This window comes from Micrasema longulum, unplaced genomic scaffold, assembly GCF_059751315.1.
Source record: "Micrasema longulum isolate JH-2025_06_02 unplaced genomic scaffold, ASM5975131v1 h1tg001111l, whole genome shotgun sequence".
NCBI classification, from domain to species: Eukaryota; Metazoa; Arthropoda; class Insecta; order Trichoptera; family Brachycentridae; genus Micrasema; species Micrasema longulum.
In genome coordinates, this window is record NW_028278299.1 from 215102 (window position 1) to 242707 (window position 27606).

At 33.2% G+C, this 27606-nt stretch overlaps 1 protein-coding gene across 1 annotated transcript; it reads left to right on the forward strand.

Moving 5' to 3' along the window:
* The first annotated feature begins 11811 nt into the window (after nt 1-11811).
* LOC148276989 (plasminogen receptor (KT)) lies at nt 11812-20716 on the forward strand. Its single transcript, XM_088233486.1, has 4 exons — nt 11812-12016; nt 14802-14932; nt 17685-17794; nt 19789-20716. The coding sequence occupies exons 1-4, from the start codon at nt 11936-11938 to the stop codon at nt 19917-19919; spliced, it is 453 nt and encodes a 150-aa protein (XP_088089612.1). The 5' UTR covers nt 11812-11935; the 3' UTR covers nt 19920-20716.
* Nucleotides 20717-27606: the final 6890 nt, after the last annotated feature.

Genomic DNA, 27606 nt, shown 5'->3' on the forward strand with positions numbered 1-27606 from the left:
CATTCGCCTGAGAGATCGCATTTCGACAGCATTCAGCCTACTTTCATCCCTGTTTTTCCAAGTCCATAGTTCGCTCCCATACAACTGGTAATACCATACCTAATAATTGATTCCGCTTCTTTTTCTCTTAGTGCCCTGTCAGGTATCCCCAACGTTGGCAATCACTCTGCCAAAAGTCTCCCTGTCCTGTGCTGCCCGGAAAATCTGCTCCACAGTCCTGAAGCCAGCCCAGTCTCGTATATTTCGCAGCCAGGACATCTGTCTTTTTCCAGCCCCTCTGTGACCCTCAATCTTGCCTTTCAAAATTAAATGAAGCAAGTGGTACTTTTCTCCACGCATTATATGCCCTAGATATACATTTTACGAACTTTTATGGTGGTTAAGAGTTCTCTGTTCGTTCTAGCTCGACTTAAGACTTCTGAGTTCGTTATCAGGTCTGTCCAAGGTATCTTAAGCATTTTGCGATGCAACCACGTCTCAAAACCCTCCAACCTGTTCATAGTGTTCACCTTCAGAGTCCAAGTCTCGCAGCCATACAACAATACAGACCACACATAACATTCTACCAATCTTTGCCTTATTTTCAAGTTGAGATCAGCATTGCAGAAGAGGGATATCATTTTATTAAATTATTTGATTCCGCTAATGATTGATAAATAAGTTTTAATGTTTTTTATTGATTTTTATGAATTTATTACACATTTAAGAAAATCTTCGCGGTACAATGAGGAATTCCATCCCAACCCGGAAATAAATTTTAAAAATGTTTTTATGTACACGTGAATATTTAAAAATTTTGGAGTAGGATGAAATATCTCAAAAACGCACGCAAAAATAAATAAAAAATGTTAAAAATAGTATTAATTTTAAAATCGTAAATAATGACGTCACTCCTTATATCTACGTGAAGTATCTCCGGTTTCCGCTTTAAAGCCCCGGCAACGTTTTGACCATAGAAAAAAAAGAGTATAATTTGACATTTCAACCAGAGATTATGTCAACTTTCTAGGTTTTTATAAATCGAAACGTTCTTAAAAACAACCATAACATAGAAATGAGCAAATTACGATCAACTAAATGAAGTGATCAAATCAATATTCCATACATTCTTGTCAGGTCAGTGAAAGTAAGAACGCCAACCGTTTCATGACGTCACTACTGAAAAGTGACACGCTGATTACAGTCATTTGGCGTGGTATTTGATAAATGTAACTAACAAAAAAAATTGCTTAGTTAAATAGTACGCTAATAGAAAAAAAAAATTAGAAAACAGTGGAATTCCTCATGGTATGACAATAATAATAGTATTTATCATATTACAACTGAGATGAAGAACATTTTAGAGAAGGCAATATCAGTCAAGACAATAATGTCCCGGCATCCACAAGGCTTATAACCTGTCATTAGCTGTTTTTTTTTATTTTATTTATCGTGGATATCAACAGTAATACATGTAACAAAAATATAACAAATAAAATATACAGAGAATAAAACCAATGACAGATATCTACAGAAATACATTAAATACACGTACAATACATACTAGTGTGTTTGTGTGAGTGTAAGTGAGTGAGAGGGTGGGTGAGTGGGTTTTATACTGGAATTAGGGTGGACATGTGTGTAAATATTATTGCACAAGTGTCGAAAATATAAATATATTTAAAATATTAAAAATTAGAGATAAAATAAAATAAAATAAGATAAAATAAGACTAAATTATTGAAACTAAGTATAAGACAAAAAAGTATGTTTTAAGACGCGCATTTTAAATGTTATTTTTTTACAATCAAGTGGATCAATAAAGGGAAAGTTCAAATTATATTTACGAACAAAACGTATAAGTGAAGAGTTCTGGGCATAGTTCGTACGAACTGCTGGCACATGAAATAGAGAGCTCGACGTGGGATGGGTGCGGTAGCCGGGGACATTTAATGATAACTTCGACATAAGAGCCGGACTATCAAGGCGTCCACTGAGTATGTCATGAAGCACCCCCATGTCCAACAGTAGACGGCGATCTTCTAAAGTAAGCAAGTGGTTCTATCTGCAGGAAGACATATACTTGAGATCGGTATTCCTGCATCTCCAGTTAAGTTAAGTGGCCACATCCAGTTTAAGTGGCCACTTTACACACTGTGTAACATTCACCAATCTACCCATATTTCAACATCTACATTCCTTCGATTCTTTCATATTTTGATGTTTGTAAAGTTAAAGAGCTGAAACCTTTATTTATGCGGGTGAGATTCATCTTAATTGAATTATTTCACCTACATACTAGGCAACGCCTGAAAATCTTATTTTTTTCAATTTCTATACTTCTTCATGGACCAGGTGGATTTATCAACAATATTTTGAGTTTGTCCAAATTTTTGCAGACAAGGATTGGATTCAACTCCCTGGGGAGCTGTTTATATTAACATATTACAACTGAGATGAAGAACATTTTAGAGAAGGTAATATAGAAGTCATGTCAGAAACATCATTTTGTTCATTGGTAGACCTGCGTAGATACCATTACAATAATCGACTCTAGACACTACAAACGCATTTATAAATTGACAAACGGCATTAACTGGCAAATGTTTGCGTTTGCATTTAATCTGTCTCAGCTGGTAAAAGCATGAACGTTGCCTGGAGAGTAGGTGAAATAATTCAAAGAGAGGAATCTCACCAGCATAAATAAAGGTTTCAGCTCTTTAACATCACAAACATCAGGAGATGAAAGAATTGAAGGAATGTAGATGTTCAAATATGGGCAGAATGGGGAATGTTACACAGTGTGTAAAGTGGCCACTTAACCCAGACAATGACAGGTCATAAGCCCTGTGGATGCCTGGACTTCCATATTACGTTATTTAAAATGCTCTTTATCTCAGTTGTAATATGTTAATATAAACAGCTCCCCGGGGAGTTGAATCCAGTCTTTGTCTACAAATATTTGGACAAACCCAATATATTTTTTTTAGTATTTTAAGTTTTAATTTATGTATTGAATAGAAATATCATACTTGATATTTAAATAGAAATAAATTTGCAGAGGTATATTTTTTTCTAAATGAAAGGCTATATTTGATTTCCGTAGATCTCCTCGTACACAATATTATTATACATCGTTAGGTGTGTATTCCTCTTGAATTCCATTCTCAGTGTAATGAAGAACCTCCCTTGAAGCAGGGTTGCCGCAAACGACACCTGCACAATTAATTGAACTTAAATAAAATAAACGTAAGAAACTTTCGGTGTTCGACTGTTGACGTTTTTGAAGTTTATTTATTTATTTTATTTTATTTTTTTATTTTTTATTTTATTTTACTTTATTTTATTTTATTTTATTTTATTTTATTTTATTTTATTTTATTTTATTTTATTTTATTTTGTTTTATTTTGTTTTATTTATTCTATTTTATTCTATTTTATTCTATTTTATTCTATTTTATTCTATTTTATTCTATTTTATTCTATTTTATTCTATTTTATTCTATTTTATTCTATTTTATTCAACGTTATTTTATTTTATTCTAATTTTATTTTATTTTATATAGAAAACATTCAGTCATACATAATAAGTAGGTATTAAAAACAACAATTTTTTAACATAATAAGACCAATTAAGTTTTCATAAATTATGTAAAAGATATAAACTAATATGAAAATGTATTTATTTTTTTGTTTGAATTCTTTACAAGTTCCAAGTTACAAAATCCATTTAATTATTTATTTTCTTTTTTACTATGTAAAGTTTCACTTTTTATTTTGCATGGCAGTATGCTTCTTATTGTTTCTAAATGTGTACAAAAAAGCATTATTTATCTTTTATTTTTTTACGCACTATGTTTGTACTTACCTTTGTATTTTTTGTACATGCCCCTTAGGCTTATTGTGAAATTAAATAAACATTAAATGTGACAAAAAAATTTTTTTTTTAAGAATTTCAAATGAGAAAACAATAATTGTTAACATTTGCGTTTTCCATGGAGGTAATAAATTAAAATAAATAAAAATACCGAATGTACACTCCGAGCCATCCTCGCACACACATGAACGCACATATAAAACATACACCAACATATACATTACATGCGGCACAAATACATAGCATAAACCACTCAAGATGCACATTCAGCAACTATCCCAAATAATCGACCCCATGAAGAAATTTTGTGTACAAATGCAACGTGCAGTTAAAAATATCTACATCAATACTGAGTCTATTATAATTTCTACAGGTACGTTAAAGAGTTAAAACCTTTATTGTTATTGTTCAAATATATTCAGGCGTTGCCTAGTATAAAGGTGAAATAATTCAATCAGGTGAATCTCACCCGCAACAATAAAGGTTTCAGCTCTTTAACTTCAAAAACGTCAACAGATGGAAGAGTTGAAGGAATATAGATGTTCAAATATAGGCAGAATGGTGAATCATTTAAGTTTGTTAGTGAAAATTCTCGATGGAAGTTCATTGTAATTTATTATATAAATAAAAGACGAGTGAAACTTTAATCCACAAATTAAAAATATAAAGTGACCGGTTTCATCGCTTTAGCGATATCTTCGAGACCGGTATCTTTATTATATTGATTATAATAATTTATTATAATAAAGACACCGGTCTCGAAGATGTCGCGAAAGCGATGAAACTGGTCACTGGATGTTCCAAATTTGTGGATTAAAGTATCACTCGTTTTTTATTTAAATAATTAATTAGAATGGTAAATGTTACACAGTGTGCAAAGTGGTCACTTAAACCAGCCAATGACAGGTCGTACGCCCTGTGGATGCTTAGACTTCTATATTCCCTTCCGTAAAATGTTCTTCATATCTGTCGTAATATATAAAATAGAGTAGTTTAGTTTGATATCGTGGGTATACTGGCAAAAAACTTTAACTCTCAAATCCCTGTTTCGAGAAATCAAGCAATTAAGTTTTATTCAAATTTTACTCTAAAACAAAAAATATCTTATTTTATTTTTGTTTTGTACACCATTTTGTAAAAATGACGTAAAATATATTGTTATAGTATTTGTTACAATCAATATATTGTAAAGTTTTCGCAAACCAAGTTTTGTAAATTTCCATTGAAAATAAACGTAAAAATGGCATTTTTCAATAAAAAAATAATAAATGATTAGTTTCATATTTTCGTTTAGAATCACCTTAAGGTACAGAACTTATAAGTACGTATAAGTATAATCTTTGTTTTGTAAGCGTAATTAATTTATGATAAATAAAAAAAGGTTTTAAAAAAATATACATATATATATTCTGTTTTTATTATTTCTAGTTATGTGATATTTTTGGCTTTTATTAACTGACTTTTTACTTACATACCTGTCCGCTTTTGCCCCAAGAAATTTATGCTAAAGAAAAAATGGCCGCGGCCTAAAAGAAGCTGGACTGTGTTGAACTTAAATAATAAATAACTAGGGGACATCCCTGTTTTGAGGAATGCCAGCTCTCAGTTATTGCTGCTAGACTGAGACCGCCAGGAACGCTACGATTGATTCCCGACCCCCCCTTCCATTCCACTCCTACCGTTGGTTGCGCTGTATCCTCCGTCCTCCGTCCATACCAGTAGCTCAATCACAAATAACTATCGACGTGCTAAATAGCGACGTGACCGTAATTTCTCACCATGGCTGTTTATCGTATTCGCGATCCCAACGGAACATCCGTGAACACCTAATATTAAATGTCAAAATATTTACGTTTCGCGACGTATAATCCTGCTGCGCAATCACATATTTGAACTTCACCGGTGTTAATATGGAAACTTGCTTATAAATGTTGATAAATCGAAAGTGATGGTTTTTGAAAAGGATGAAAATATAACGAAATTTGAGATCAGCGTGAACGGAGATATTCTGAATCAAGTAGAAGAATTTGTGTATCTGGGAAGTATGTTTACTAATGGTGGAAAGGAGGGTGAGTGCCGGGAACAGGGTGAACGGTGCACTAAAATCTACTTTGGCAAACAATTTTTTTATCGCAGGAGACTTAACTAGCAAAATAGGTGCGAAGGTTTTCACGGTCACTGTTATCAATATTAGGTATCACCCAAAAAAAGATACATAATATTGACTTAACTAGCAGTTCACAGTGGATTTCGAGTGCCAACTCTAATGTATGGGAGCGAAGTATGGAATTGGAAAAATGATGATGAAAGTAAGTTGTCGAAATACGATCCCTCAGGCGAATGTGTGGTAGAACGATGTATGATAGGTGCACAAATATCGAGATCCGTGAACTCTATAAGGCTGAGACATGCATTATCGACATTATCCAGAAAGGGGTGCTGCGTCGGTTTGGACATGTAGAGCGAATGGACAGCGTAAGAACGACTAAAAGGATCTACGATGCGAATGTTGATGTGTGCAGAAAACGAGGAAGACCGAGAAAGACGTGGCATGATCGAGTCCATCAAATACTTGAAAATGGACATGTGAAAAGTAGGAATACTCGGCGTGCGTGCATGATAAGATGTATGAATGTAGAGGAACCGAGGTTTGTATGCAAAGATTGAGTGATATGGCGTTCTATCCTCTCTGCCTACTCCTGCTATTTTTATTTATTGATTATTCATCATGGTATTTATTGCATTTAGCCGGAATGCCAAATGTCAGGAAAAGCAGTCACCATTGTAATTGTAATGAAATTTTCACTTTTTTGTATTAGATACTCCCAACTATTTCTAAATGCAATATATTGTATGATTATTTATAGTAAACGCCGATTTTTCGCTAGTGAACTGTATTTATTTAACAAAAAACAAACGGACACGAACGTCGGCTAAGAGATTACACACGCGTTAACTTATTACTGCGATAACTTAAGCATGTGCATTATTGTTCATTGTGATCGTTCAAATGCTTAGCGTGTTTTTAAGCACGTCGCTACTAGAAGAATGCCTAGACAGGCCCCACCGTTTTGTAGCAACAATTCACGGACAGTGTATACTTGTAATGCTGTATTTGAATTTATATAAAAATATTTTGTTAAATGTATGTTAATCCGTAATGTATATAAAAAAAAACAAATAAAAAAACGTTTCAAAAACGTGAAAATAAAAGATCTTATAGCTACTGACTATACCCAACAAATCAAAAAATCAGTCTAGTTTTTTTTTATGTTAGACAATGGCAATACAATAACTAATAATTTGAATGAACAACACTTTAATTTTTCCAATTGTGCTATTTTTTATAAATTAATGGTATTAACTAAAGGTCACAGGTCACGCGACCGAGTCACTTGCCGTAAAATGGGCCCGAATACAGCCGAACGTAATCCGACATATCCCGACCGCAGGTTTCAGCTGAGCTGAAATTCCGGCAAATTTTTGGCTAAAACCGAAATTCGGTCGATCGCTTGTTTCAAAGGGGAAGTGATACATCTTTTAAAAAAACACAATCACAATATTAAAAAAAAAACACTTCTTTTTCTTAATTCGTTCCTCGCTTTCATACATGAGGGTCGGCACCAGAACTCATTGTGAACTGCTAAATTCGCTATAATACGCTGCAGAAAGTTAAATTTACCCAAAAGAACTCAAAGCAACCCGCCATTTATCAAGTTTTACGTATTCTTGCTGAGTTTTACAGATCAAAGTTCCCTACTGTTTGTGGAAACCGATTTCTAAATAGTAATGGATTAACCCTTCAAACAAAATCACTTCACATTAATCCTTCGGGGGCACGGTTTTTAAATTTTAAAAAAATATGTCAAACCTAGAAGTTTGAAAAAAAACTACGTTCGCAAAGGGGTTAGAAAAACTGCATGACTGAAATTAAAATGTTTTTTCCATAGAATTAAGAATAGTCCAGAAGGAGCGTAGAATCATATTTGAATACATCGGACTGCGTCCGAAAATCCCCCTACTTTGCCCCACCTCTGCCGCGCGCATGCTTGAAATCACCGCGTAATGTTGCCAGATCATAAAAAATATAACCATAAAACAAATGTTTTTTTTATATTTTTAAACCAATTCGTTAATTTCTCTATAAGTTTCTTGTACCCGCGGACACATTGATTGACACAACAGAGTCGATAAGTAGAGGGTAAATGATCCGTTTTTATGTAAAATATTTTTATATCATGTTGAATAATATTGATGTTTTAAAGATAATATCGGTCAAATGTCCACCACGGCGTTGTTTAATCCGAAAGGTCCAATTTACATCAATTCTCTTGATCGAGCAAAGTAGCGAAAAAAATTGACTACCCTAGCAACACTAACAAAATGTCCATTTTGTTTTCTTTGACAATCTGACAGATGGAAAAATAATTAAATTTTTAAGTAATGTATTTGCTACTTACACATGAAATGTAATCCCATCCTGTTCCTTTGAGATCCCAGCAGTATTTCTACACTATAAAACGACACAACACGACATAGTTGAATTCAAATCGGGAGTTGCGTACTGAGCGACGCCTACAAAGAAACTAATGTGTCAAAACGTAAAACTACTTCTTTAAGAGTAGTTTAGTCACCTTCTGTTTGATGCGCGTATGCGATTTGTGGACTATTCATAATTCTATGTTTTTTTTTATTAATCGCTAAAACATTCTGCACTAGAAATTAATTAAATTTGTATTTACATATTACAACAGAGATGACGAACATTTCAGAGAAGTTAATATAGTAGTCTAGGCATCTACAGGGCTTATGACCTGCCAATGGCTGGTTTAAGTGGCCACTTTACACACTGTGTAACATTCACCATTCAGCCAATATATGAACATCTATATTCCTTCAATTCTTTCATCTGTTGATGTTTGTGAAGTTAAAGCTCTGAAACCTTCATTTATGCGGGTAAGATTCATCTTATTGAATTATTTCACCTATATACTAGGCAACGCCTGAAAATATTATTTTTTTCAATTTCTATACTTCTTCATGGACCAGGTAATTTATCAACAATATTTTGAGTTTGTCCAAATATTTACAGACAACAGTCAACAGATGGAAGAGTTGAGGAAATGTGGATGTTCAAACAAGGGCAGAATGGTGAATGTTACACAGTGTGTAAAGTGGCCACTTAAACCAGCCAATGACAGGTCATAAGCCCTGTAAATGCCTAGACTTCCATATTCCCTTCTCGAAAACTTTTTCCCTTGTCTGTTGAAATAAATTTAAATACGAACAACTCCCTAGGGAGGAAATCCAGCCAGTCTGCAAGCATTTGGACATAATCAAACATTGTTGATTTCAGTTTCAATTAATGAATTTGTTAACTATTATCATTTATTATAATGTAATTGTCTAGCTTGAAACGGGGTATGTACCCTTGTTAGCTGGGCAAAGTGAACGTAAAATTGTATTTTTGATAAAAGGTGTAAATAAAGAAATGAATAAAGTGTTTTCATAATTATGACACCTTAAGAAACCCTTCACAGAGCATGAAATTTCACAAAAATGGGCCGGGCACAGGGTAAATTCTATGTGTATAGGCCGGTACTCCAAGTGTTAAGAGGCGCAAAATATTAGTATGTTAAACACAATCAAATTATTTTAAATCTCAAAAAAAAGTAATAAAAATAACAAATAGAGTCATTAAAAAATTAACACGTCAATATGGTACACAATAGTACCCATACAAAAGTAAACAGAAAGAGGAATATTTTTTTATGGATTATTTCATACATTTTCGAAAAATTCACAATTATTTTTACCGCGCATAAGAAAACATTTTTTATGTTCAATTTACCGTTGGACTGAACTTCGTCATTGTAATGCGGGCACGAAGAAAAATAATGATTTTTAAAAAAAAAAATATTTATAAATCATAAAACACAAAGTATTTTACAAGTATAATACGTTGAATTACATTCCCAGGAGTTACAATAACTCAATTCGGGACGTAAATAATATTAACATTTAGAAAATAACACATATTGAGAACAACAAAGAAACAAAGCAAGTTTAGCACCTTTATAACTAAATATAGCACAACAATACATACGCCTAAAACCTTTTCTTACACAAGCAGAATAATATAGCTTATTAAAGCTTCCATGCAAATCGACAAACTTTCAAGGAAAGGAGCAATGAAAGCAGCAGTAATAATCGTGATTCACGAATTTGAAGTTTGAAAAAATAACCCTATTTTTGACGAAACATTTTATGGAAATAAAAGACCCGTGTCGAAGATATCGCTAAAACCATAAAATTGGTCACTGGTTATTGTAAATTTGTAGATTTAAGCATCGCTCGTCTTTTATTTCTGTGAATAAAAAATAAACTGAAACCCAATTGAAAATCCAGCCTCAAACTAAATAAAAGAAAACTTTCAATTTCAAACATTTGAAAGCCTTTTCTAGTTTTGGTTCGAAGAATTTCTAGAGGTTCAATTGTTGGAATCAAATAACAAACATTTTCAATAAAACGCGGTAGAAATTGAAAAAAAAAACGAAAAACGGGACAACGTAACGTTGATTTTGTCTATTTTAGTAAAGCCTCGAACATTCATTTGTCGCGCCCGCCACACGCATCCCACTATGGCCATGTGTAGCGTTTTTCACACGTTTTCGTAAGTTTGAAATTTCGCGCCCGCTATCGCTACCGCGCTAGCCCTCTACCCTGACCGCAGCCTAAAGAATATATCCTTTTTCACATTCAACTGTATGGAGGCTGTCTGGAGATCGGATATTTACTCAGTAAAAACCGAATGCCGTCTATATAACGCCTGCATAACACCTTTTTTTCTCTACAAATACGAATCGTGGCACCTCGCTAGGGCCCGAAACAGTAAAATACTTATTTTTGAATGGGTGTCTCAGAAGACGTTTTGTCGGTCTCGTGGTGTAGTGGTCAGCGCGTTCGCCTACCGCGCGAGAAGTCTCGGGTTCGATTCTCGGCATGGTTGACATAAAATATTTATTTAAAAAGGTGCTTTTACAGTATAATATTTCATAGTTTTTGAAAATAAAACATTTAAAAAAACAAATGGTTGCTTACTTCTGCAGGGGAGAAATGAGGGGAGCGCGCCGCAGTATCCGACTCCCCCCTTACTATTCCTCGTTTCATCCCTGCAGAAGTAAGCAACCATCGGCTTTTTTCGATATTTTATTTTTTTAAATTTTATTCGTTCAAAAAATATATTTTAATGTGCCAATATATCTTCTTGCTCATACTGATCATCGTGGTTTCGGATGTGACAGGGTTTAAAGAACACCTGTATAATTTTTTGACACATTTAATCATTGCATTCTTTATAATTTGATAAAATGGGCTTTTTTATGTACATAGTATTGATACAAATTACTATTTTCCCAAATAACTAATATAAACGCAGCATAAGCTGGTTCACGAGAGCAAGTATATTAAATGTTGTTAATGTCACAACGCAAACGGATAGACTAACCTTTTTGTAAATTTTCTTATTTCTCTGCTTAAGCGGCAAAACTCCACACTGTAATAACTTCGTTTTCTTAATCACAGTAAATTTATTTTTATTTATTATGTTTTAAGATACGTTTTGTACCGAAAATCGATTAGCGATTAACCGTGTACTTTTATCGAGCTCAAAGCGGACACTGTGTAAATACAGGTGACAATATTTTACTATTAATTTGTTTTTCGAAATCTTCATATAGGTGCAAAAGGGACAGGTTTGAATTTGGCGAGAGAAAAAGAGATAGGTATAGGAATAGATTTACGCTTTGACACATTATCATAAACGGCCTGACTAAATAACATAATATATATAGATAATGATATTTCCCTAATCAATTACTTTATTATTCAAAAACTATTTACTTAAGTACTTTTATCAAATTTTTGTAATGGCAACCCCATGCCACATATATAGTGAAAGAACCAAATGTCAATACTGATCAAAAGTCAAAAGTGGTGGAAAAGGCGAAAATCTTCTCTCTCTAGTTCTTCTTTTCTTTAATTTTCTAACGTAAACTAGTAAAAATATAATTATTAATCATGGGAAACTCAGCTTCTTCAGACATGGAAGCCAATTTCAGAAAAAATCAGGACTTTATTACTTCCATGAGCCAAATAAAGGTAAGGAAAAAATAAACAAAACAGACTGGTTTACGCATATGAAAATAATGTGTTTTGATAATTCAATAACTTTATTTGTTGATATTATTGCATTACGGAATCCTTGACCATTTTATAACAATTATGTTGTATTAATATCGCCGTAATTGTATTGCGTTGTTGATTAATTTAACGTTATTTATCAATCATTTCTTTTACTATCCGAAACTTTTTTTATTGATACGAGTATTAAAAGTGGCTTATTTTAAGAGCGATAAGATTTAGTGTGTGGTTTTTTAGTTGGTAAGTAATTATTTATTTGACTTTTGGTACATTGGCAGGATCTTATGTTGTTTTAGACTAAAATAAAATAAAGTGACATTTAATATCTGTACAAAATTATAAATGGTAAATTGAAAAGTAAGTATTAAGTTAGAAAAGTAAGATCAGTTACAGATTTCACATTTATTTGTTATGAATGCAGAAGGAGAGGGGAAAAAATAATTAAATATAAAATATATATATTTATAAAAATATAAAAATTAAATAAAAATAACATAAAAGGGAGAAGGCATTGTATAGCTCCAACTCTACTTTCCTCCCCTATCTCTCTGCTTCCATGAACATTTATATTTCTTAGTCAAAATTCACAACCAACAATAATTCATTAGATGCAGTTAGTAGATGCTAGTAGAGACGCCCCTTCTTTATTTACATTAAAGTCAAGATTGAAATGTCACTATCTAAATATTTAAATTGTTCCTTTATCCTTCTTCTTTCCTTCCCGTCCCCTCTCCTCTCTTCGTAGTATAGTTTTTTTTTTTTTATATATTTTTAATTTGTTAATCTTTGTTTTTAATTTTTGTATAAAATTGTAAGATTCAATATGTCCATGTATTTGTAATTTTCACAAACTGAACTGTTAGGGTAGGTGGGAAGAAATTGCCTTAAGGCAATATGCCCACCCTCATATGTATATTTATTGTATATGTATATAAAGTGTCAAATGAATAAATAAATAGATGTACATATAAGGACTTGCAAACCGGGCAATATCCAAAATTAAAAAAAAGTGAGATTTTAATTGAAACCTATTCAGAATACAATTTTTTACAATAATTTCAACATTTTCAGTTAAAAGTACGGCTTAATTTGTAAGACTTGACTTTTAAATTATCAGCTTTGTTGCAATCATGGAAACTTCTACTTGAGTATTGAAAAGTTGGAAATGTACAAAATAAAATTTGTTTTTTTACTACTGTTTCTTGACATAATCATGCTTATGTCATCACTGCTTGCGTATAAAATATTTACTATTTAAAATAAAAAAAATAAGTTTTAAAAAAAGTTGAAGTTAAGTATTGTGTCAGTTTTTTGTGATTTGCTCAAAATAAAAAAAGATGGATTCTGCCGGATTTGCAAGTAGTACCCTCATAATATGGGTAAGTAAAAATTAAGAGTTGAAATTAAAAGTTAAAATTAAAAGTTAAAACTTTAGCAGGAGATAAATTTAAAATGTCTTTAACAGATCTGATAAAAATATGGTATTTACAGTGCAATATGTCGACATCATCTGTATTCCTTTAAGAGTGCTATTTTTCATATAATTAGTCATTGAGTTAGGAATGTCGAAAAGTACAGATTGATGAGTTCTACGGACAGTGACTCGATATGAAATGCCTCTAACAATTTCTGGGCTATCGATTGGGTTATTAACAATTTTATAGAAAAAGCTCATATCCATCATGATACGCTGAGTTGCGAGATTTTGAATCTTATGAAAATTAGCGGACTCAGTCCTACTTGAAAATGAAATTTTTTTTTTAAACCTAATTGTCCAAGAAATTTGGTATCAAAGACGCCACTGCTCCCTAGGGAGAAAATTCATCCTGTCTGTAAACATTCGGACATACTCAAAACATTGTTTTATTTATTTTTAGTTATTTATTTATATATACGCCCAACGGGCATTTTTATGGACACATTTATACATAGAATTTTTTTATAACAAAATTAGAAAGACTCAATGGTTTATAGTAGACTTTGTGGGAGTGGAAGCGGGAGAAAGGTGTTTATAATTGAATTTGATTCAGTGATCGTTTGAAAGAAGACAACTTGTTATCAAAGAAATCAAGACTGGTATGTTTGTTGGCAGACCTAAGAATTCTGGGCATAGGGGAATGAAAGCCATAGTTAGTTCTATGGTTATCGGTATGAAAGAGTAAGTTTTGTCTGAGGTTTCTAGTTGGGATATTTAATTTTGCTAAGCTCAGTAGTTCAGGCGCATCAAAGAGTGAGTAGAGAATTTTAAATAGGACTATAAGGTCAGATTTATTTCGACGGTCTTGAAGAGAAGATATATTCAAAGTAGTTTCTAACTCATTATACGTATATAGGTCTCTGGATAAGCCCAACCTCCAGCCTATCTTTCTTAAAAATCGATGTTGAACTGATTCAATATTCTTGATGTGAACATCATAATATGGAGACCAGATAACAGAGGAATACTCTAGGTGCGGGCGAACTAGGGAACAGAAGAGAGTTTTAAGGGTATCGATATTTTTGAAGTCAGCTGTGCTTCTGTTAATAAACCCAAGAAGTTTTAAGGATTTATTGATAACATGTTCAATATGAATTGTAAAAGAAAGTTTAGTGTCAAGTATAATACCCAACTCTCGTACTAGACACAGATGATAATATTTCATCGTTCAGTGAGTAGTCGATAATATTGTTGATGTATAACAGTTCACTTTAACTTTTTGAATAAGTAAGTAGGCACCATTTTGAATAAATTGTTTTTTTGAAGATGGAACGACACTTACAAATGTTGCAAATGCTGAGAGAGCGCGAATTGTCTATGGAAATCGCGAGACAGAGGGAGAAAACGAACTGGCTTATCGGTTTCTCTGTGGCGGCTACTGTAGGACTGCTAACCGGGTAAGTCTGTAAAATTTTAGTACCAGTCTTCTGCTAGTGCAAATTAGAGTTACGTGAACTCATATTTGCGCACTTATTTATTAACGGACTTAGTCTATTCAAAAAATGGTAAACACATATCCTTATAATACATACAGGTGTAGGGTTCATCGTCCATAATCGATGACACACACGTGCTAAAACGTTTCACCTGAAATAGTGTGATGACCGAAGAAAGCAATGTCACCATTTTCTGTAGAATCCAATATCACATTTAATGCAACTCTATCGGTATTGGACATGAAATCGGGGGCATCGTTCTGCAGTACATTCACATCCCTACCATGAAGAAATAAACTACAAAGGAATGTTATTCTATATTATTAATATGTATTCGAGTTAAAATTAATATGTATTAGTGATAGAAGGGAAATTTCAGATTTAGTGCTGCATTTTAAGTTATTAAATAATGTTCTTGACAGTCCCGAACTTTTAAATTGTGTGAATTTTTATGCGAGACAGCGTGGGAAGAGACAAAATACTTCTTTTGCTGTTGATTTGCATAGTTCAAACTATGCTAAATACTCGCCTATTCCACGGCTCCACATGTTAGCGAACAAACATGGAAACTTTGATTTATTTCATCTATCTTTATACAAATTTAAATCATTACTTTTTAATCACTTCTTTTCTAAATTATAAAAATGTACTAAGTGTTATACTTGTTTTACTGTTTGTGCTATGATACATCGCCTCTGTTACTTCAATACTTTCTATATTTAAACTCTTTATTTATTCAACAATGTTTGAGTATGTCCAAATGCTTGTAGACTGGCTGGATTTCCTCCCTAGGGAGTTGTTCATATTTAAATTTATTGCCACAGAGAGGGAAAACATTGTTGAGAAGAAATATGGAAGTCTAGGCATTTACAGGGCTTATGACCTGTCATTGGCTGGTTGTTTTCAGGCGTTGCCTGGTAGGTGATTTGGTTCAGCCGGATGAATCTCACCCACATAATAAAGGTTTCAGCTCCTTTACTTCACAAAAGTTGGAAGAGTTAAGGAAATGTGGATATTTAAACATGGTAAATGTGACTCAGTGTGTAAAGTGGCAACTTAAACCAGCCAATGACAGGCCATAAGCCCTGTGGACGTTGTTAAACATTGTTGAATTACTACCTGGTAAAAGAAGAAGTATAAAAATTGGAAAATTGTTTTCAGGCGTTGCCTAGTGGGTGATTTGGTTCAGCCGGATGAATCTCACCTACGTGATAAAGGTTTCAGCTCTTTTACTTCACAAAAGTCAACAGATGGAAGAGTTGAGGAAATGTGGATGTTCAAACATGGGCAGAATGGTGAATGTTACACAGTGTGTAAAGTGGCCACTTAAACCAGCCAATGACAGGTCATAAGCCCTGCATACGCCTAGACTTCCATATTCCCTTCTCAAAAATGTTTTCCCTCTCTGTTGAAATAAATTTAAATAAGGTTTTTAAATCTTACGTTATACAATTTTTCTTTTTTCTCTTTTCCTTTTTTAATAATTTTGTTCTTTTAATAAATTTTCATCGTCCTTGTAATACAAATCAATGTTTTATTCCTCCTTAATACATATCACAAGATAAATTTTAATGCTTGATTAGATAAATTAAGCATTTTCCTCATTTTTTAACAAGATTAGTGCATTTTTTATCCACCAACAACACAAGAATAGAAATTACACCATCAATTGTAATAGAAAATGAAAAACTTAATGAAGTCACTGAAATTAAATATTTAGGTGTAATGTTGGATTCAAAACTTACATTTCACCAAAACGCTAAGATGGTAATAAATAAGATTGCAAAAAAATATCAATTTTGGGAAGGATCAGAAGATTTATTGATAAGGACTCTTGCAAAACTATTTACAAAGCAATTATTGAACCACACGTTAACTACTGTAGTAGCATTTTATTTTTATCAAACAAAGAAAACATAGATAAACTAACTGTATTACAAAATAAAGCCTTTAGAATCATTTTGAAAAAAAACAGATATACGAGGGTAAAGTCGATGGTAAATGAAATGAAATTATTAACATATAAACAAAGAATATTTTACAATACAATGATATTTGTTTATAAAATTATAAACTCTAATAAAAAAACAGAATTTTGGAAAAAAATTGATCGGAACCAGCATGAACACGATCACAATACTAGAGAAAAGAACAAAATTAGACTTCCATTTAGGAAAAAGGCAAAGTCACAAAATTCAATTTTATTTAAAGCAATTAAAAAGTATTACGAAATGGAAAAAAATATTTATGAAGAAAAAAACATATCAAAATTTAAAATAATGGTCAAGACATATGTGATAAACAATTTATAAATTAAATATATTTGCAATGTTATTATTAGAACACACATAACAATATGTATGATATGTGTGCCCTACTTTAAGATTTAAATAAAAAAAAAAAAATTAAAAAAAATAACAAATGTGCTTAATTTTTGGATAAACAACAAATGTCACACTATTATTTTCTTATGTATTTTAAATTTGAAAAGAGATATTGACAAAAATGAAACGTTTTTTATGTTTTCATTGTATTGCCTACATTTGACAACATCAACAGACAAGAAAATCATGTGCCATTAGAAATTGAGAAGTTTTATTGCTCTCCTGTGAAATTTTATGTATGTGACATTTGTTGTTTATCCGCCGAGGTCTTCAATTGTAACATGAGCTTAAAAAATTGATCCAGCCCGTAATGCTCTTGACAATTTCAGATTCAGACGGACTAAGAAGGCATACGTGGTTGCACCATTGATACCCCTCGCCTTCTGGGTGGGATACCACGTCGACGATGCCTACGGAAACAAGATGTTACGCATTATACGTAAGTGTTCATTCATTTGTATTTATTTGTTATATTATTGCATATGCAGTATGTTTTGTAATCATTTCGGCGAATTTATCATGTCTGATCAATTTGAACCCAGTCAATGAAGAATTCACTTCCCTCTTTTCCTCGATCCAATGAATATTTTTATTTATACTTATAATTAGAAATCAAACACTGATTTGAGTCTACTGAACACTTTATTTTATTTTTACAAATATAAACATATAAAAATAAAAACTTCGTGACAATTGTTTCGCCTTATTAGGGCATTTTCAAACGAATGTGAAGATTATTTGGATTGAATGTCCTTATATAGTTATATAATTCAAGGTACTTAAGTAGAAAATAAAAATAATCTTATGAACTATAGCATGTACATTTATTTATTTATTTTGTTCATCAACGCCCAAAAGGCATTTACAAAAAATAAAAATGAAATACATGCTAACATACTAAATAATAAACAGAATATACAGAAAAAAATTGTGAAATTAGTTAAAAAGGATATGATAAAAAGTTTTACAAAGTAAAAAAAAACAATAATAACAAAGGTATGCAAGAAAAAACAGTAAGCATATAAATAAAAAATGCAAAGATATAAGCCTATGAAATAAATTCTGTAAGGCAAACAATAAATAAAGTGTTACGGTAAGCAAGAAAGACATTTTAAAGTTAAATTAATAAACAAGCAAGCATATATTATTACGAAAAAATAAGAAATGAAAATATGTATCTATGAAATGCGTATTTGCCAATACTACAATGCAATTTGATATAATAGTAAAAAATAAAAAACAAGTATAAGGTAATAAAAATAAACAAGTAAGTATTTTTTTTAATTTATGAAATTGAATCGTCAATAATAGTTTGACGAGCAGTTACAAATAAACTTGGTATTTTGGACTTATAAGATGGTAAAGAATTGGACAGAATGTCTGCAGCCGTTCCATAAGTGTTACCTAACCTATGCATTAATCATAATTGAGGGAAAAACCAATGGTTAAGTGCCTAATAAGGCCTAGGTTATGCCTAGGTATGCCCTAATAAGGCGAAACAATTGTCACGAAGTTTTTATTTTTATATGTTTATATTTGTAAAAATAAAATAAAGTGTTCAGTAGACTCAAATCAGTGTTTGATTTCTAATTATAAGTTTAAATATGGAGTTCTACAAAATAAACACCAAATCAATCAATATTTTTTTATTTTATTATTAGTGTGTACACGGCACAAATGCCTTTTATAAACATAAATACATTTAACATAACAGTGTTTTATTACAAAATTATGAAATAATATAATAACAATATATATATATATACATACTACACAGTTGTTTTATACAATGTTATATACAGGTGTTCTTCAAACCCTGTCACATCCATCAAATAAAATAAAATAATAAATTTTTCACAAAACCCAGAAATCACAAAAAAGTTATTCTCATAAAAAGTGAGGAAATCATTTGATTTTGCCATTTTAAAACGCCGTTCTTTCAAAATCGCACCTACATTTGGTAAAAATAATCATTTTCTAAGGTATTTCTTATAAAAAATATATCGCCAAAATATAATTACTTTTCGACCGGCAGATTACGCCTCTTGAAATTCAGACTAAACTTAGGCAAATGATAGGAGTTCTAGGGTTTGATTCCCGACATGGTTGACATGATATATTTATTTAAAAAGAAGTACATATTTCATAGTACCTGATCTGGCGTTTGAAGCGCTACTATCGCCACTGATCCCCTTATCTTCATGTAACAAGTAATGAACAAAAAACGCTGCAGTTTGTGTACTAATGCAGTGCCCTATGCACCATTTAACGATAATGATGTCATTGAAAGTAATTTATTTTGATCAATAATCTTGAAAACACAACATTTTCTGGTTTAAAATCTGATAAGTTTTCTCACAATCCATCAAATCATAAAACTGTTTCGCCACTAACCTCCGTTTGAGTGTACATAAACATGTTCACCTTTTGCAGAAGAGGCAGAAAACATAATGATGTTCGAAGAAGTCCTCCTGGAGCCACCGTGCGGAGTCCCTTCGGCTTCCTCTATCGACCAGGCGAGGATGGACACAGAAGACATCAGGCGACTACATCCCGCCATCTAAACACTACTCTACGACACCCGACAGTATTAACCACAACCTCATTGGCGTCATCTCATCATGACAATAATTTATAAACCGCCATCGTGACACTAAAAAATATACCGCTGACCGCGTGGATCATCTCATCCGCTTTACTTTTTACATGTGATATCATATTTATCTACTAATTGTATGAATAAGGCATGGGTAACTCGAACACTTTGAGCTGCAGCTCAAATTTCTAATAGGCAGCTCACAGCAATACGATGTGAGTTTCGTTTGAATCGTACGTTTAGGCGACGCTTTACAGAAAATTAAATATCAGGTCAATTGACTCAGTGCGTTAGCAATAATTCGGTGAACCATACATTTATTTGAGCCGAACAGTACGATCTGTATCGTTCTGCTCACTGCCTAACCTCTTAGAGGTGGGGGTCAGTGCTATTCAAGCTCCTGACGTCACTGCGACCTGTGAAGATCTATTGCGACGGGTCCCCGTGAAGAGTTCCCCCTCCAAGCCCAGGTCTATAAAGAGCCCGGGCCTGGAGGGGGAGATTTAGCAAAATGTAAACTGCCTAACCTCACTACTTGAGCTCGTGACTCGCGACATTCGCGTGAAATAATGTGAGCTGATCTGGGAGCCGGTTCAAAACTCCAGCCCGAATAGTTGAGCTGCGAGCTGACCTTGAAAAAATAATCTTGAGTTACCCATGGCTATTATGAATTATGTGGATTTTTTCTACCTTTGATCAAACAGGCGTTTGTGATTGGTGCATAAAACTTTTAAATACACGACGATTAGTTGATATGCTGCCCCCTGACCCTGACTTATTTCTTAGTGGATCAGAAAAAAAATTGTATCTTATTTTTCGACGTAGAACCCCTAAACTTTAATACACTTCTTCCTGTGGTGTCCCAACATTTCTATAACTTCTTGATAGAACGTTTGTCCGACCTCTGCCAACCGCTCATCTACACAGCACAAGACGTCATTGTCGCCCTCCACTCAAATGTTCCTTGAGTGGAAACAGCCGGTAATCACTGGAAACTAGATCAGGTGACTGGGGTTGTTCAACCAATTCAAACCCAGCTTCGTGAATGGCAGCCATTGACCCTAACGCCTCGTGTGCTGGAGCATTGTCTTATCATTTCGGAGTTGTCGGCAGCCTGTTTGTTTGCAGGTTTCAACTTGTCGCTTGGTACTTGACCCGTAGACATATTAGGCTTCATAAAATATAAACATCAGTTTGACTGGTCAACTCAAAGCTGGTCGAGGGTGGAGCATATTACCATACAACTCTCGTCTTTAACAAAAATAAATATCTTCTTTTTTTTTATGGTGGGATTTTGAAAAGCGGAATTTTAAAATTTTAATATTGTACAATGTTCTTACTTTACTTGCGTACTAGATTACGACCTTAATTATGAAGATATACATAGATAAGTGCGTTTAAAATGCATGCGATTTTTAATGGTTTTTCTTACATTTTGACCGAAGGTGGCGTTGTATTACGCAATAATAAGGGTAAATAGACTGGAGCTTGTACGGTCTGTACTAAAAGATAAGCATTTATTAAAATAAGCAATTTCTCTCGTGGAACCTCTCCACAGTTATCTATAGCTCGTTCGCAAGACATGCGTTGAGGAGTGGACTGTATTGTTAGGAAGGAAGGTTGCGCAACTCCACTAACCTGCTGATGATGAGTTCTGGAACCTGGCTTGTGAAGCTGGCGGTCTATATAGACGCCGGCACAGCTCGCTTGATGAAAGAAAAAGTACTTCACTCGAAGAATGTTATTTGCGTACTGATAATATAATGTTTTTTCCGGCACTCACGCGTAGAATTATTGTTACGTGGAGTGCGCTAGGAAATGAGAAGGACGGGTAACTAGGTATAGATTAGATTGAGCGTTGGTCCGAACAACATGTATGTTCTCTGCCATAGCCGAGTGTGAATTTCAGCTACCTATTTCTTCTTCTTCTTGCGGTGCCTTGTCAGGTCCCCCCGACGTTGGCGATCGCTACAGCGAAAGCATCTCGGTCCTGGGCTACTCTTATATTCCGCAGCCGGGACAACTGCTTATTGGATGTGCTCGCCGTAGTGAATTTTTCAGTCGGGTTACCTTCCCTTAGCTGGTTTAGAGACGCCAGAAACTCGCCTTTTATCCTCTCGTTATCTGCTGCGATCACACCGTTGAGTGTGATCCCATTGGCCGAAACTGAAACTTCGGTCGGCCACTAATAACGGGTATTTACAAAATGGTGGAATTTATGTAGAAAAATAGTTTAGGGCCTAAAAATTTTTTTTAATGTATATTTACTTGTTTTCTTTACCTCGTCCAGCAGAAATTACTTTCTGCAATTCCTCAATCTTTTAATAATAAAAAATACCTTTATCTAACATTCCATTTGTTATAAGTTTTATTTTTCTATCATATTTTATTTCTGTTATTTTTGCTAGCGATTAGTTTTCAAACAAGGTTTTTTGCCAATTTGTTAAGTTATAAAAATATTAATTTTCCATTCGAATGCACAGTGGGATTTCTAAGTCATTGTGACTTGTTATTTGCTCTCTCTTTCGACAGCATTGCGTCCGTCATGAGGGTTGGTGTTAGTTTCGTGGGTATTCACGTAACTTCATGTACTGAGGATTTGTACAGCGTCGAAATCAAACAGCCTGTTAGTAAAAATAGGAGAGTAAGTTATTCATACATAATATATATATTAGGTTGTTCGAAAAGTAGTAAAAGTTATTCCATTTTGAATTTTTTTAGACAAGGACTGGATCTATTGACAGGTCATAAGCCCTGTAGATACCTAGACTTCTATATTACCTTCTCTTAAATGTTCTTCATCTCTGTTGTAATATGTTAATATTAACAGCTCCCCGGGGAGTTGAATCCAGCCCTTGTCTACAAAAATTTGGACAAACTCAAAATATTGTTAAATTAAATTATTTTTGTCTCATCAACAAAGCTTTTCGGGTTGACTAATGAGTTGATATAATGATATTTTAATGAGTAAGTATTGTATATATATTATTTTTGATTGTCCCATCCTTTGTGAGTTTGATTTCTGTCAATTATGATTTCTGAATAACAAAGGGTAAAAAGTCATTAGTAAAATACATTGAATTAGTAAATTATTAAAATTAATAGTAGTTTTTACGAGTAAATTTTATATAAATACATTGAATTTCCCTTATAAAGATACCAGTCTCGAAGATGTTGCGAAAGCCATCGCTTTCATTAAACTGGTCATTGGATATTCCAAATTTGTGGATTGAAGTATCACTCGTCTTTTATTTCTGTAATAAATTACAGTAAACTCCTATCAAGAATTTTCGCTTGCGCTTAAACGTTTTTTTATAAAAATCAGATCTACAACATTTTTTTCAGTTTTATAATACCTAGCACGTATTGTGTTATACAATAGAGAAAAAAATTATTATCTATAATCCAACAAAAAAAGATTTTGTTCAAAATGGCACTTAGGATCAATGTTTAATTTGATTTATAACTTTATTTATTTATGTAAGGGTCTTAATTACACTTTGTATTAGTTTTTGTATTTATATTACGTTATTTACTACTTACGTACGGTACGGAATCTTTAGCAACCTTTGCTTTGCACAAATTTGAAATCTTTGCATTATTTAAGGCTGAGACAAGCCTCCGAATCACGATAGGAGTGCTGCGTTGGTTTGGACATGTGGAGCGAATGGACAGCGAAAGAACGAAGAAAAGAAAACAAGGGAGACCGAGAAAGACATGGCACGAACAAATTGATCTAATACTGGAAGATGGACATGTCGAAAGTCGGAATTATCGTCGTGTATGCCTGAGAAATGTATGAATGTAGGGTAAGCGAGGTCTGTATGCAAAGACACAGTGATATAGGATTCTATCCTCTCTCTCTACCCCCTGTTTGTTTGATAATGAGTTTTCACCTAGAAATTTTATCAACTTATTTAACTGTTTTATAACATTCATTATTTATTATTTTAGTCTCTTAATCATAGAATTAAGAATAGTCCAGAAACCGCATACGCACATCAAACAGAAGGTGACTAAACTACTCATAAATGAGTAGTTTTACGTTTTGGCCCATTAGTTTCTTAGTAGACGTCGCTCAGTACGCAACTCCTGATTTGAATTCAACTATGCCGTGTTGTGTCATTTTACAGTGTAGAAATACTGCTAGGATCTTAAAGAAACAGGATGCAATCACATTTCACGTGTAATTAGCAAATAAATGTGTAAGTCACAAATGCATTACTTAAAAATTGAATTATTTTTCGAATTGTCGAAATAACGAAATGGAAATTTCGTTAGTGTTGCCAGGGTAGTAAAATTTTTTACCATACTTTGCTCATATAATAAGAGAAATAATGAAAATTGAACCTCGGATTAAACAACACCGTGGTGGACATTTGACCGACATTATCTTTAAAACATGATATAAAAATTTCCGTTTTATGTAAAATAAAATTAGTTTTATTCTTTAAGTTTATAGTTCATTAATTAAATTACTCTTTTTAAATGACCCTCTACTTATCTACTCTGTTGTGACAATTAATGTGAATGCGTGAACCAGAAAATTTTAGAGAAATTAACAAATTGTTTTTTTTTTACCTTGCATTTGTGTTATGGTTATATTCTTCGCAATCTGGCAATATTACGCGGCGACTTAACGTATGCGCGCGGCGAAAGTGTGTCTAAGTGGGGGAATTATTGGACACAGTCCGATGTATTCAAATATGATTCTACGCTCCTTCTGGACTATTCTTAATTCTATGCTCTTAATATTAAGCTCTGTTATGTTGATGACGTCTCGTTAATAATTTGTGTCAGTTTTCAATTAATAAATTAAGTATATTAATATCAAACCATTTTGCTGAAGTCGTCTCACTTTCAATTTCTATCAGTTCTAACAAACAACATTCCTTTATTAGACACTTAAATTTGTTCATATAAAACTTTTTTATGTTTTAGACATCCCTCTTTTCATTCATATCAGTTTTTAAAAGTTTCTGAAACAATTACAACTACAAATTTACAAAAAGTAAGATCTCTCAATAACTGGCATTAAGTAATCTTAATTTGTTGCATTTGGGAAAACATTTTTGAGAAAGGAATATGAAAGTGTAACCATTTACAGGGATTATTTATTTATATATACGCACAATTGGCATTTTTAAAGACATATTTATACATAGAAAATTATTATAAAGGAAAGTAGAAAGACACAATGGTATATGGTAGACTCGGTGGGAGTGGAAGCGGGAGAGAGGTGTTTATAATTGAATTTGATTCAGTGATTGTTTGAAAGAAGACAACTTGTTATCAAAGAAATCTAGACTGGTATGTTTGTTGGCAGACCTAAGAATTCTGGGCATAGGGGAATGAAAACCATAGTTAGTTCTATGGTTATCGGTATGAAAGAGTAAGTTTTGTCCGAGGTTTATGACCTGTCATTGGCTGGTTAAAGTGGCCAATTTACACACTGTGTAACACTCTTCTCAATAACGTTTCCCCTCTCTATCGCAACAAATTTAGATCTAAATAACTCCCTAGGGGGAAGTCCAGCTCGTCTACAAACATTTGGACATACTCGATGTTGATATTCAAACATTGTTAGTAAAAACAAAAAAAAACATTATGCATAACTGTAAAGTAAGATTCTAAGAAAATCCATAATTTTACTGAACACAAAAAAAATTCAATCATCACTGTGGCCATTATGTGAAGCTAAGTGTTGTCGCATTAAAAAAATAAAAATACCCAAATTAACCACTCTTTAGGGGATAGAGACGATTCAAAATACTACCCCTGGGGATCAGTTTTGCGTAGAACCGTCTCCTGTTTTGGTTGTATAAAATTACTACTCCTTTACAAACCTCGATATTAAAATTATGATAGCAAGTATTTTTTATTTTTTTTCAAATATTTTAGTGGTTTGGTTATAATGTGGGTTTTAATTTATTTTTGTGAATATATCATACGGGAAAAATAATGACTTTTTAATGTTTTAATTTCCTGGGGGTACAAATTTGTACCACAATTTTTCTTTTACATCAAGAGTTTAAAAAAAAAAACAAATAAAAATAATTGTTTTTAAGCTTTTATAAAAAACAAAATTCAAAAAGAAAATGTTCAAAAATCACTAAATCTATGTTCAGAGAACGAAGGGTCAAATCTGAGGATGTAAAATCGCTCGCCTGCTTCCCAATAGGTTACTTTAGGGACTTGGAGGAGATTTAGCAATATACTTTATGGTCAAAAATAAACTGGAATTTGGCAAAAAAAAGCAAAATTTTAATTTCATATCATTTTGTTTATTTTCGCCATTTGCGACACATTGATGCCAACGCTTAATCCAATTGTCCATGCACTTTTCATAGGCCTGCAAAGGTATGGCCTTTAGCTATCGCAGCGAATTCTCTTTCATGCCATCAATCATCGCAGAGCGCGTTCCTCTTAATAGCAATTTTAGTCTTGGGAAAAGAAACAAGTCAGACGGGGCCTGGTCTAAAGAATACGGTGCTTGGCTAATGAGATTAGTCGAACTTTTGGCCAAAAACTCCGAAACAATCACCGCTTTGTGAGACGGCGTTTTATGGTGTAAAATCCACGAATTCTCCTTCCGCGTGTTCTCTCTCAGTTGCGTGTTCTACATAAATATAAGAATTTCTCCAAGATTTCAATCGTACCCTTTTATATATTAATCAAAACCCTTATATACCCTTTAAAATGTTGGAATTCTCCATTTTTTGTTAACTATATTAAAATTCGTATTCGTATCTTGTTATTATTAAGCGATTTGCTTATGAATGTTGATAAATCAAAAGTGATGGTTTTTGAAAGGGATGAAAATATAACTAAATGTGAGATCAGTGTGAACGGAGATATTCTGAATCAGGTAGAAGAATTTGTGTACCTGGGAAGAATGTTTACTAGGGACGGAAAGGCCGAGAAAGATGTTGAAAGGAGGGTGAGTGCCGGGAACAGGGTGAACGGTGCACTGAAATCTACTCTGACAAACAAATGTTTATCGCAGGAGGCTAAACTAGCAGTTCACAACAGAGTTCTAGTGCCAACTCTAATGTATGGGAGCGAAGTATGGAATTGGAAAAATGATGATGAAAGTAGGTTGAATACTGTCGAAATGCGATCCCTCGGGCGAATGTGTGGTAAAACGATGTATGATAGGTGCACAAATGTCGAGATCCGCAAAGTGTGTGCGGCTGAGACACGCATTATCGACAGAATCGAGAAAGGGGTGCTGCGTTGGTTTGGACATGTAGAGCGAATGGACAGCGAAAGAACGGCCAAAAGGATCTACGATGCGAATGCTGATGGATGCAGAAAACGAGGAAGACCGAGAAAGACATGGCACGATCAAGTCCATTAAATACTTGAAGATGGACATGTCAAAAGTAGGAATAATCGGCGCGCGTGCATGAGAAGATGTATGAATGTAGAGGAAGCGAGGTCTGTATGCCAAGATAGAGTGTTACGGCGTTTTATCCTCTCTGCCTACCCCTACGGGGAAACGGCGTAATGGTTTGTTTGTTATTATTAGACAATAAGATTAATATGACTTGTATGAAATTTGATAATGTGTGTGGACCCATCGAGGATTTTTTAATTATAGGGATACATTGTAAATATATGGTGCTGATGTCATAATAATTAAAAAATATGTA

What these genes read in the sequence shown, in the direction of transcription:
- LOC148276989 (XM_088233486.1), top strand. Translation starts at nt 11,936, where the DNA reads ATGGGAAACTCAGCTTCTTCAGACATGGAAGCCAATTTCAGAAAAAAT. An exon ending in ACTGTAGGACTGCTAACCGG is followed by an intron (nt 14,933 to 17,684) that starts GTAAGTCTGTAA and finishes TGACAATTTCAG; the next exon opens with ATTCAGACGGACTAAGAAGG. An exon ending in CAAGATGTTACGCATTATAC is followed by an intron (nt 17,795 to 19,788) that starts GTAAGTGTTCAT and finishes CACCTTTTGCAG; the next exon opens with AAGAGGCAGAAAACATAATG.